At 44.2% G+C, this 12,382-nt stretch overlaps 2 protein-coding genes across 3 annotated transcripts; one reads left to right on the top strand and one right to left on the bottom strand.

Moving 5' to 3' along the window:
- Window positions 1-528: 528 nt before the first annotated feature.
- Window positions 529-5,525, bottom strand: LOC148319014 (vesicle-associated membrane protein 8). 2 transcript variants are annotated; one of them, XM_088282015.1, is made up of 4 exons: window positions 5,376-5,525; window positions 2,592-2,802; window positions 1,397-1,561; window positions 529-1,009 (listed from the first exon to the last, which is right to left on the bottom strand). In XM_088282015.1, the coding sequence occupies exons 2-4, from the start codon at window positions 2,592-2,594 to the stop codon at window positions 872-874; spliced, it is 306 nt and encodes a 101-aa protein (XP_088138141.1). In that variant the 5' UTR covers window positions 2,595-2,802; window positions 5,376-5,525; the 3' UTR covers window positions 529-871. The 2 variants fall into 2 exon arrangements, with proteins under 2 accessions (XP_088138141.1, XP_088138142.1); XM_088282016.1 differs by lacking the exon at window positions 5,376-5,525 and adding an exon at window positions 3,912-4,177.
- Window positions 3,764-12,380, top strand: LOC148319015 (aryl hydrocarbon receptor-like). Its single transcript, XM_088282003.1, has 11 exons — window positions 3,764-4,221; window positions 6,261-6,439; window positions 7,774-7,874; window positions 7,948-8,037; window positions 8,122-8,233; window positions 8,314-8,423; window positions 9,019-9,206; window positions 9,369-9,478; window positions 9,555-9,696; window positions 9,883-10,999; window positions 11,330-12,380. The coding sequence occupies exons 1-11, from the start codon at window positions 4,163-4,165 to the stop codon at window positions 11,411-11,413; spliced, it is 2,292 nt and encodes a 763-aa protein (XP_088138129.1). The 5' UTR covers window positions 3,764-4,162; the 3' UTR covers window positions 11,414-12,380.
- Window positions 12,381-12,382: the final 2 nt, after the last annotated feature.

Here is a 12,382-nt window from a genome sequence, read left to right on the forward strand (position 1 = left end):
CTTGTAAGACTATTACTCGTAACCTGTTTTCTGTTTGACATTTCAACACACAGTCGGACAACTTCAGGCAAAACTACTTACGGCGATTTTGGTGCTACTGGTAAGGTCAAGGAGACCGCTAACGTGACTAGTGTTACTAGCGTAGCACAGTAGTTTACAAGTCTCAGCAAACTCGTAGAACTACTACATTTTCCCAGTGAGGCAACAAAACTACTAGTATACATTTGGTTGTACTAGTAGGTTCTAGAATGCTACCGGTGCAACATGCCTACTCGTGTGGCAAATTAATACTTGTGCCGCTGCACTAGTAGTTTGTTATTGAAGTTTAATTACATACTAGTAAGCCAAATGTGGCACCAGTGGAAAAACGCTACTAGTAAGACAGAATGGTTGTACTAGTATGCTGTATCCATTATATGCAGAACGTCATGTGACTAAACCCAAAAAACGGGTTAGCACACTTCCTGTATATGTGGATATTATATTTTGTGTGTGTGTAGAGATAGACAGTACATCGCTATCTACATCGCTATCTATATATATTCTTACTGTATATAATGTATTTCTACAAGTATGATGTATGTAAGCACGAACAAGGCTTAACATGGAACATTGTCGACTTCAAAAACTTTCGAAGATGTGTTCCAATCCCCTGCTACAGGATTTTGACATTTACGCGTGCCGGAAGGAAGTGCTTGCACTTGTTTTGCCTAATGCTGAAGTCGGTTGCGCATATGCTGGATTTTCTGAAAAGTAAGTCGTAAGGACAAAAAAAAAAAAGAAAGAAAAGCATACTAGTACATGGAGCTTAAGATGCATTTTAGGCTATTGAATTTTCTTCCAGGTTTTCCATCGTTGCCTTTAAATTCGATTATATCACTTTGGTCGCAGCGAGGATGATGAGGATGAAGATGATCAGCACGACCACGCCGATGATGATGAGCATTTTGATGTTTTTCCACCAGTACTTCCTGGCCACCCGCGTGGAGGTTCTTTGGAACGAGTCGGCCTGCAAACAACAACATGAACGTCACCAAAATGGCCAGTAGCATTTTAAACAAACTCTTGCAATGTGTATTGTGGGAAACGTTTGACACTGAAACACATGGTTTGACTTTTGCCACAAAACTAGGAACTTTTGAAGTACTAACTTTGAACCGTTATCCTACCGCAGCAGAACTCTGCTCGGAGGGTCTTTTGGGGAGTTGCAGAAAGCTTTTGTTCTACCAAAGAGGGAGGCGAGTGGATTTTCGCTACCCTAAAAGTTCTTGGACTTCTAAAAAGTGTCAGCTGATAAGTAGGCTTTTCTTTTGAACCACATCAATAAAGCCCCAAAATAAATTCAGAAAATTTAACAAAGTCCAACCAGACTGATAGAAAATCTCCCAAAACTCACAGACGCCTGCAGGTCTCCGGTCTTGCCGATCAAGTCGTCCAGCCGGTCTCCCCGCTCCAACACCTTGTCGATGTTGTCCTTCAGAATGACTTTCACCTCGTTCACTTGAACTTGCACACTCTCCAGCTTGGAAGCGGAGCCGGACGACGGCACGTTCGGGTCCGTCTGTCGGAAGGGGGGGGAGAAAGGTGTCACGAGCAAAAAAAAAAACTTGTCAATTTAGTCTTCAACAAAATGAATGAACTGGTTTTCAAAAATATTGGAAATCATTTACTCTTCAGAAAACTTAGTCTGTGTTGACGTTCAACAGACCTATCCTATGTGGTCTTTCCATAAACCTTAAAGACTAGTCGTCTTCATTAACTCATTCACTGCCATTGACGGATATAGACGACAAAAAGTACATTTATTTTACCAGCGAATGAGTTAAGCTCACGTAAATTTCCAACTACATTGAAAATGTAGTCTTCATCTTTTAGCAAGTTCAAACTTAAATGTCCCTTTTGTCTTTCATCTTTAATGACAATGCAACCGTCAATCCCCAGACACAAAGACAGAAATATATCATCTATCGGGGCGGGAACTATGTGGTGGATATGGATTTTTTTTTGCCATTTTACAAACGTGGCGCTTCGTCATGATAATATTAAAGGCAATGTCCAGTGAACTTTTATGTATTTTTTTCCCCTCAGTTCAATAAACTAAGCTACGCCATCTCCATGAATATGAAAGACAACTTTGTCTTTGATGAAAGTAGCATAGGACTTTTGGAGAAAAATCTATAGTCTTCAAATATGTTTTTTTGTAAATGTGTTGACATTGATGATAACTTCATGGACCGAACATAAAAACCCGGAACCTTCTTGTTTTTACTAGTGTAATCTTTATGGCATGATTAAGAAAAAAAATGTCTTCACACTTCCTGCCACTCACCAGTACAGCATTGTGTTATTGTATATGTATATATATATCTAACGCCATCTAATCCATCGGTATCAATGAACACCCTCCTCAATAATCAACACAATCACAAAAAAAAAGAAGCAGTGACCAACTCTTAACTTCTCAAAACTCTTGTAACCGCACAGCTGGGCGTCATCCACCAAGCGTTGACAGCCTGGAAATACTTAACAGGAAAGGAAAAGCCCAGATAGAAGAAGGGGGGAAAGTGTGACAAAAATAACTGAGCACTCACCATAGTAACACCACTTGTAGGTTAATATCCCAAACTAAAATTGGCGAGCGGTGATCTTTGCTGCCTCTTGTGACTTGACTGCTGAAGGTTGCACCTCTGCTGGGTTACTCATTAACTCCCACCCGCCTCAATCAAAGTCTCACTGGCTTGACAACAGCTGCCACCAGTGGAGGCCCCAGGCCAGATGCCAGCTCTGCACTTTCATTTCCTCCTTTTGTGAGAAACAAAAGTAGCACACTTGAGTTTTTTTTTTTGTTGTTATTTTGATTTTTTGTCACTGGCTCTGGGTCAATACATGTGGCATGTGTAAGCTCAAAGGTCACTTGAGAGCAGCAAGCAGTTAAGAGCAAAGTCAGCTGATGGCGTCACTTGATTTCCTCATTCTTGCATTTTGTTAGCTTGATTGCATTTACGTGCGGCACAATGTGCCAAATCGATGACAGTCGGATCAAATATATGTGGTACAATTTTAAAAATGTCTTATTATGATTGGTTATTCGGTACCCAGGAACTTAATTAAAATATGGACAGATTATAAATCAGTTAAGTGTTTCCCCTATATTCGCTTCTCAGCGCTTTGAGTGCTTTAATGGGTGGAAAAGCGCTATACAAGTGAAAGACTATTTGCCATTTTCACTTCATTTGTGCTCATGCAGGCCAAAGGCCTGTGGAATATAAATTTATTGCTTTGGTCGCAGACCTGGAACTGTAGAATTATCGTCAAAATGTCAATAAAAATGTGCAATGTTATTTATTTTTTTAATTTGGGATTCTTAGTTATTCAAGTCATGGAAATACACAAAAATTAACTTCGGTCAACTGGACCACTTCTTTGTTGAATTTGTTAATTGTTCTTGTGTTCAATTAGGACTTATTAAATTGATTTTAAAGCCTATATGTGTTTATTTTGTGATCTTATTTACAATAATTATGCGTACCAATGCATTTACGTGGGTTAGTTATAGACTACGGCGCGTAACCAGTATCCGGATTAGAGTGGCGTCCCTGGCGTTAATAATCATTACCTCTGGGGGGCGATGTCGTATACGTCACGCCAAACCCAGGCGACAGGAAGCGGCGTCACTATCGTAGAAATCTCACAAACACGGTGACATACTCACCATCAAAATACAATTAAACTGGGGGTAAAGTAGTTTCGCGTGTGGATAATGTACAAATGTACTTGAATGTATAGTTGGCGTTAGCTGATTTGGGACGAAACAAAGGGGAAGTTTGCTCCAATGACAACTCGCGACAGAAACGGGTCCTCTTTTATCGGGCGCCGTGATTGGCCGAGGGGGGAAAGAGGCTGTCACCTACTCGCAAGTAAATCCACTGGAAAACTTGGCGAGATTGTTTCGTCGCGTGTGTAAATGTTCTTTTCCTGGGTTCCCGTCGACTAGTTTGGGATTACACGTCGAAGTGGAGACGCCCCCGATGAAAATCCGCGTCCGGAGAGCGTCGAGGAATCCGGTTCTCGACGTTAAATGCGACCTCGCAGGACACTAGTTGCCTTCCTCCCGCTCAAGTGAAGTGAACCTCTGTTGCCTGTAACTAACCCGAGCGCCACCATGCAGGGAAATGTCGGCGTCTACGCGGTGAAGAGGAGGAAAAAGCCCATCCAGAAGAAGTACGTGCTCATGTGCGCACTCTTTACACTTCGTAGTCACTCGCTGACTTCTAACAAGTGTTTTGATAGACGCTGTCCATCAACAAGTCAGCTACGTCATCGTACCACAGTTATTGTAACGTTTGCGTCATAACCTCAATGCGGTCTACTTTGTCCTGCTTTTGCAAGACCGACCATGGAAAATAAAATCAGGACAACTAATACGCTATTTTATTGTTATATATATTTTTTTAAATAAGTGACATTAAGCCTGCTTTAAATACGGGGCCCCCATAAGGGAGGTTCCCAAATCTTGGCGTGCCATTGCTGTCTCGACCAGGTTTTGCAGTGAGGTCGTGGGTGGGGGGCACCATTATCAGAGGTCTCTCGAGCCCCCCTTCATCTTACTGGCTTGGTAGCATATTACATTTATTATACTGTGTTAAATACTAGGGACCAAGCCATGCCGCTGCGCAAAAAGCCCAAATCCATGAGTAACTGTTGGCATGTCCTCCCAAAGAGGTTTAATATTTCTTGTTAATGCGATAATTTAATGGCAAAGCACTAGTTTTGTCCTAGTTAAGCTCATCAACTCTTAACTTACTTGCTTGGCTCCAAGATGTTGGCAAAACAGTGCATTTGCTAAAACTCAGCTCCTCAACTGCAATACAGTTCTTCTGCACAAAGATGTGGCAAATCATTTTTGCCACACCTCACTCACTTCAGTTCAACTCGAGTTCTTTGGTACAAAGATGGTGGTAAAGCACTACCTTTATCTAAGTCAAGCACCTCCGATTACTTCAACATAGTACCCTGGCACGAGGATGGTTGAAAGCCATTCTTGTATTGCTCTGGCCTTAACAAAATCCAAATTTTTGCATTAAATATTTAGAGTTTTAATCCTCCCACATGCTGTGAACACATTTAAACTTGAGATCTCTAAATTTATTAAGCCATACTTATTAATGTAATCCTTAGCCTGTTGCAAATTTTCCACTTGGGTGGCAACAATGACGACACATCATGAGGGGTTGGCAGTGTTGCCCGTACATATGTCCTTAATTTTTATCATACCATCCACAGTCATGATAGGAAATTCACGTATATCCCGGACAATGCTCGTCGCACTGGTAATGAACGAGGAACACATCTAAGTAAAAAGCAACTTTACTTACTAGATGACGCCAATTTCCTCGCAGCGACGGCTTTGCTTTTGTGTACCCTCTTATCGACTTCTATCTCATGCACTGATTCACACGCTTAGCCGCCAATCAGAGTGATTAACTGTCACAGACAGCCGGCGCCATTTTGCATACTACGATCAATGGCTCATTCATTCAAGTCTGCATGTCTCCTAAATTCTAAGTGATGCTTTTTATCTCGCTTTTGAGTTAGGTTTCTTCCTGTTTGTGTTATGAGTGTGTGCGCAAGATTAGTATGTGTGTGCGCTTTATTTGGTTGTGGCAAAGAATACTACACTCATGTAGAAACGCCACCCCTGACGACCACCCTGTACCTCCGCTCCTGTTCTCTTGCTCACTCTTCTCTCAATAAGAGGCCAAGGGTGTTTGCTTCAATCGGTTATTTGTCACTCCCAGTTGAAGTTCGCCACAGGACCAACACAAAAAAACAAAAGACGAACACCTAATTGTTGAACAAAATCATACAACAAAAGTGCGCTAGCTTAACGCTAACATGGAATGTGAAATGCCATAGATAGGCTAATGTAATTTAGCACAGCTCTTGCTGTAATTCGACACCTAACAACTGCTTTTTTATCACACAGGGAGCAGCAACCTCATACAAACATAGCATGGAACATAGAATACTCAGGGATATTATCTTCTTTTTGTGATACGACTCCAAAAGCACACAGTTCTTAATTTGGATTTGCTTGTGTGCTGTGAAAGTCCCACAAAAAGGTTGCTTAACTGCACTGTAATTTGGAGTGGCTATTACTCTGTTATTAAATAGCCTGGTTCATCTTGCCATGTACAAGGAATATTTTCCATATGTGTGGTTTTTGTGCAACTGAAACCCCTCGCCTTGTTGTCGTCTAGTGCAGCGCCTCCGCCCGTGAAGACCAACCCGTCCAAGCGGCACCGGGACCGCCTCAATGTGGAGCTGGAGCGACTGACCAGCCTGCTGCCTTTCACCGAAGAGGTCCGCAATCGCCTGGACAAGCTGTCGGTGCTGCGGCTCAGCGTGGGATACCTCAAAGTCAAGAGTTACTTCCACAGTAGGTTCAGCGTGGTGCCTCGTACTCCAGTTGTTTCAAACTCATAATAGCCTCGTAATAGCTTGATCTAATTTGCTTCATGGGATGAATGAAGTGTCAGTCTGGACCCTGTTTGTGTGTCAAACCGCATAAAAAAAAAGTGTGTCTGAGCCCAAGCAAATCAATGCATCCAATGTGCGGCATCTCTTGAGACTCCCGGTCGCCACACAGTAGTCCCACGCATACTGTCAAGTTTTTGCTTCAAGACGTTCAAGAGAACATGGCGCGTGGCATTTTTGCGGCGATGGAACGGGATGCTGCTGCATGAATAATGGATGTGCCGCTTAAATGGCGCGGAGGTCGGATGGCATCTTTGGCAAATCCGACTCATTCGTCGATGCTTTGAAAGATGAACTCGGCAGTTGTAAGCCATCCGCGAGCGGGCTTGGCGCTGCAACAACAAACGGGAGGATTCTTGCGGTCACGTGACGCCCGCTTCTTGACTAACATGTCAGGGGAAATTCCTGGGTTTGTGGGGGAAGATGAGTGGCCGATCCAGCGGGTTTGTTTTGAAAAGCCAGGCGTACCGAGCGGGAGGAGGGGGATGAGGAAGCTGCTTTGCGTGCCACACAGTCATTACCGTAAGGGAAAAGGAGCCATTGTTGAACTGACGGGAGATTAGATTAACCCTCAAAGAGGTCCTTTAACGATCCAGTCTCATTTGTCCCTAACCACAAAAAACACGATCTTCCCTAAAGCTGCTCTTGAACTTTTGATTATTCATATTTACGGTGAACTGACGAGGGGCCTCACAAGGTTTTCTGGACGGTGGGGGCTCGCCCCCAAGAGAGGTTATATTTCTATATTTTTAGCCCCTTTGTAGATAGGCTATCCTATTTGCATATATGTGACCCCCCCCAATATGAAACGGACTGGTCGTCGCACGGCCATGTTTTGCACTTCAGCCAATGAAGCATTGGCTGTGTGAAAATTTGGAAACGGCATGACAAAAGTCCCCAAATCTATTAAAGTAATCCAATGTTGCCCAAAGCATGTTTCGTATCAACAGAAAGCTTGAAAAGAGGCCGTAATGCAATCCCCTCGTGTTTGAAATAAAACATCCTTGCTGCGAGCCAAACGCTGAAAGGCCATTTCTGATTAGTCAGAATCACTTTATGGCTGTCCAGATTTCAATTCAAGTGGCACTTCTGGAGACAAAATGGATTCTCAAATATAATAATATTAATAATAATCCAATATTTTGATATTATATATGAATATGAATAGCATTTTTTTGATGCAACTATGTCATTTTTGACTCAAAATGTTTTTGAAATGACTAACTTTCTTTGCAGCGCAGCGCAGGAAGTCTGCGCTGCTCCGTCCTCCCGACGGCGACGGGCGGCCGGTGTCGCTGGACGGCGTCGGCTTCTCTGAGGGCGAGCTCCTCCTCAAGGTGTGAAATTGTGCATTTCACCTGTATGGTCTGTTGTTGTCCCCACTAATTGGCTTTGCCTCCTCTTCCGCAGTCGCTCAACGGCTTTGTCCTGGCGGTAATGGGCGATGGCACCATCTTCTACACGTCGCCCACTATCCAGGACTATCTTGGATTCCATCAAGTAAGACTTGTTTTATTTATTGATTTTATTTATGTATAACTGTAGATAAACAAATGTTGTTGTTTTTCTCTGTGGTTTTCTCAGTCTGACATGGTGCAGCAGAGTGTCTTTGACCTCATCCACATCGACGACAGAGAAATGTTCAACTGCCAGCTGAAGCTCGGCGTCCACCTCAGCGAGACTGGAGCGGATGCCAGTAAGTTCCCGGACATGCGGCGATGATGATGATGATCGGCATCATCAGTGCTTTTGTTTTCTCTCCTCCTGCCGTAAAAGTGACGAAGAGCAGCTCCCTCAGTCTCCTTCCTCCGGAGAACTCCTTCTTCCTGGAGAGGAGCTTTTGCTGTCGCCTCCGCTGCCTCCTGGACAACACATCTGGATTCTTGGTGACTGCGACATTACTCACAAAAAATTTGGGATCTTTGGTGTGATTCAGGGAGGAACCTAAAATACACTAAGTTGTACAGTTGAACTCAATTTGGCTACATTTATGACTTTTTTTTATTTCTTACTGATACATCTGACTGAGCTGATCGATATTATGCGTTTCATATGACTGTATTACACTGCCGCCTAGTGGCTAAGGTGCGCATAACAAGAATGAGCAGCACAATTTCTATTGTATTGAAGCAAAAAATAGGGCAAAATCTTTTAAGGTCTTTACATTTTATTTAATCATGTAATGTGTGTGGTTATATATATATATATATATATATATATATATATATATATCACTAAGATTCATCTTTTGCACATCAGATAATTTTGACTTTTGGGAGTGGAATAAAAAAAAATGCTCAAATTTGGCTCGGTTGTTGATATTTGTTTACAAACCCCACTTTACACCGTGTCGCCATGCTATGATTGTCATTGCGAGATGACTAGCGCCACGGAAACCACATCGCACCCAGAACAACTCAGGAGAATGTTAAAAGTCCTTTTGTGCTAAATGCTAATATTAGCATGACCTTCTTGCGCCAGGCTTTAAAATTCTCCGGCCATTTGAAGTACCTGCGGGAAGATGCCGGCCCTGAGGGGAACCCTCTGCTGGCTCTGTTTGCCATCGCCACCCCCCTGCAGCCGGCGCCCGTCATGGAGATCCGCACCAGGACGCTCATTTTCCAGACCAAGCACCGGATGGACTTTGCTCCCATGGCCATGGACACCAGGTACCTGACTTGTTAAATCCAGTGGTAACCGGACTCACCAGCGGCAATTAATCAAAATGAAAATTGCATCACCGTGCATGTGAATGCGATTTTTTTAAATTAATTTATGTATTCAAATGTAATCTTTTCAGCGGAATTGACATTAATTTGTGTTCCTCACAGGGGGAAACTGGTGTTGGGTTTCTCTGAAACGGAGTTGATCACCCCGGGATCCGGCTATCAGTTTGTGCACGCCGCCGACATGATGTACTGCGCCGACAACCACCTCAAGAGTACGTTGCCGAGTCTCCTCCTTGAGAACTATTCAAGTGACTTGTTTTCTAAGTTTTCCTGCTCCTGCGGCCGCAGTGATCAAGACAGGAGACAGCGGCTTCACTTTCTTCCGGCTGCTCACCAAAACAGGGCAGTGGTTGTGGGTACAAGCCACTGCCCGTGTCGTCTTCAAAGACGGACGGCCTGACTTCATCATCGCCCGCCAGAAGCCCCTAACGTAAGAAACCATCGACGATTTTGGATCTGCATTAGGTGTAACCTGAAAAAGTTACAACGATGATCTTTTAAATTACATTTTGATTGTGACCTACATCTAAACTGCAAATCTGGCTCAAGTATCAAATTCTAGATCTGCATCAGCGTTGAATGACCACCATAATTGAAAAAGTTCATTTTTGTACAGGAATGAAGAAGGAGAGGAACACCTCCAGCAGAGAAGACAGCAGCTACCTTTCAACTTAGCCACGGGAGAGGGTGTCCTGTATGACCTTTCCCTTGATGCCTTCACCATCCCTGCCTCTACAGAGACCAAAGAGCCCCCAGGAGAAAGTCCTCTGGATCCCAGCTCCATTTTGGGATCCTTACATCGCCAAGACCGCTCGCTTTATTCCGAGAATCCCGACCCGCCACTCAACGCCTTCTCCCGGATAGACGAGATGGACCCAGAACAGCCTCTGGAGCGAGTCTTCTCGGACAGCCACGCTCTGCTCAGCGTTCCGGCTCAGCTGAAAGAGACATCCGGCTCCGGGGGTTATCTCTCGCACCCCATTCTGGACTCGCTGGAGCAGATCTTGGAAGACCTGGGTGATGGTGGGATGGACGATCTGGAGGTAGAGCGGCGCGAGCTGAGGGACTGGGAGAACACGCTGCTTCGAATGAACCAAAACCGAGACTTGGATCACATCCTCGCCAACGATGTCTTCTCCTATGTGGAGGAGGCCCTCGGAATGAAAACCTCAGGAGGGGAAAGATCTCTTCAGGATTCCCCTGACCCTGCAAGGCGATTGGACTGTGGACGAGGAGTTCTTTCTGGCGCTTTGTTTTCCGGTCCAGCACCTCCTACCAACTCTCATCTGGAACACTGGCCAGCGAGCGGCAGTCCCAACTACCCCGAGATTCCCACCCACTCCTGCCGTTTTGAGACGACTTGGCAAACTTTAACGGTGACATCCTCCAACACCAATCTACAGGAGGCGCACTTGAATCCTTCCCAGCAAGCTGCGTGGCCCCGCCCCCATGTGGACGCGGTGGGCCCACAGTTTTCCGGCAGCTGCATGTATGAACGCTTAGCAAACTCTGGCCCTTGTGTCCCACAGGGTCCCACGTGCATGGGACTAGCTCACGTCAGTGCTCCTAATCCGGGTTTCTCCCCGCCGCAAGCGGACGGAGGAGCATGGCCCGCCGCCGCAATGATCAGCCAGACGCAGCTGCCCGCAATCAGCGACGTGTCCGGGCCGGAAAGTCATCCTGAAAATGGAGCTTTGCAGTCCACCTTCTTCTGCTGGAATGGTCAAGCCCAGGTAATTAAAAAAAACAGCCAGAGCTGGGCAGTCCATCCCCTGGGGCGGAATGGTCCGGCCCGGCCGGACCTCCATTTTTGGGGCGGGTGGGTGCGATTTGACAAATTAAAAAAAAAGCGGGGGGGATATAGGGGGGGAGGACACGTTTTATGAATAAGGGTCGAGACCAGAACGGTACCGAGATTGACCGTAAAAAAAATGGGTCAAGTGCTCAGCTCTGCAAACAGCCAAAACTAAAACTGCTACTTTGAAGAGTGTGGATTTAAGATGACGCTTGTCATGAATTCACGAGTTGAAATGGATTTTCTTGTGCACTTTTCCCTTCCACAGATGCCCAAAGTTCCCCTGAATCCGTACACCTTCCCGGTACATCCGCCCGGAAGTATCAACCTGTCCCAAAACACCGGCCCGTAGCCCCCCAGACACATCCTTGCCACTCAGATTGCCGCCCGAAACATCACCTCTTGGAGGGGAAAAAAAAAGCCTTCTCATTTCAAAGGGATTGAATCTCTGCTTTGTTTTATGCTCTTTTCACAAAGCCAACGGGATGTCTTGTCTTCACATGGCATCTAGAAAGTATTCACAGTGCTTCACTTTTTCCACATTTTGATTGATTTCCAAAAATGTCTTAAAAATTGAATTTTAACAAGTTTTCAACGCCCCGCCCAGGAAAAATGGTCAAATTCAAAGACAAATCCGATTAACTTAATCCACATTTAGAAGTTTGTTCGAAATGTGGATCGGGGTCATCTGTGTAACACCGATAGCATCTCGAATTAAAGAATTTCTATTAAGTTCTGTGTCGCTATAACAGCGACTTTTTAATCAAATGTATTAATTGTATATTTTTTATAATCATGAAACAGAAATTCAAAACCACTTTTTCATCCAATTATAATGTGTGTAGAATGGAATGTAAATGGGAAAAGTCAAGCACTGCAAATACAATCCAGATGCTTTTTTAAAAAATTATATATATATATAAATATATAAAATACAATTCCTTGCAACCAAGACAATCTACATTTTGCTTTAAAAGCAACTTTTTGAGCCAAGTTAAGATTGACGCTCAAAGGCGGACAATTGTCCAACTTGCCAATTATCTGGCAACATTTAAAGAACTGCGGTCGATATATTATTTATGTTACTGATAACTAACATTGCATTTATAAGCAACACTTTTCTATAGCCAGCCACTAATGCACATTCAAATGTTTCTCCGAACTCTTGGGAATTGCTCGTATTCAAGACGTGTACTCGTGCAGAGATGATTGACGATATTCGGGCAGCTCAACATGCAGACCAAATGTCATCTCTGCTGACAAGACTTGTGCTTTATATTCTCGCTTTTCTATTAAACCCAACCAAGTTGATGGAACAAGC

The sequence above is a fragment of the Idiotropiscis lumnitzeri genome, chromosome 18 (assembly GCF_059441095.1).
Source record: "Idiotropiscis lumnitzeri isolate Australia: NSW breed Sydney's pygmy pipehorse chromosome 18, RoL_Ilum_1.0, whole genome shotgun sequence".
Lineage (NCBI taxonomy): Eukaryota > Metazoa > Chordata > Actinopteri > Syngnathiformes > Syngnathidae > Idiotropiscis > Idiotropiscis lumnitzeri.

What these genes read in the sequence shown, in the direction of transcription:
- LOC148319014 (XM_088282015.1), bottom strand. An exon ending in CCGGAGACCTGCAGGCGTCT is followed by an intron (nt 1,010 to 1,396) that starts GTGAGTTTTGGG and finishes TGTTGTTTGCAG; the next exon opens with GCCGACTCGTTCCAAAGAAC.
- LOC148319015 (XM_088282003.1), top strand. Translation starts at nt 4,163, where the DNA reads ATGCAGGGAAATGTCGGCGTCTACGCGGTGAAGAGGAGGAAAAAGCCC. An exon ending in AGTCAAGAGTTACTTCCACA is followed by an intron (nt 6,440 to 7,773) that starts GTAGGTTCAGCG and finishes CTTTCTTTGCAG; the next exon opens with CGCAGCGCAGGAAGTCTGCG. An exon ending in CCCATGGCCATGGACACCAG is followed by an intron (nt 9,207 to 9,368) that starts GTACCTGACTTG and finishes TGTTCCTCACAG; the next exon opens with GGGGAAACTGGTGTTGGGTT.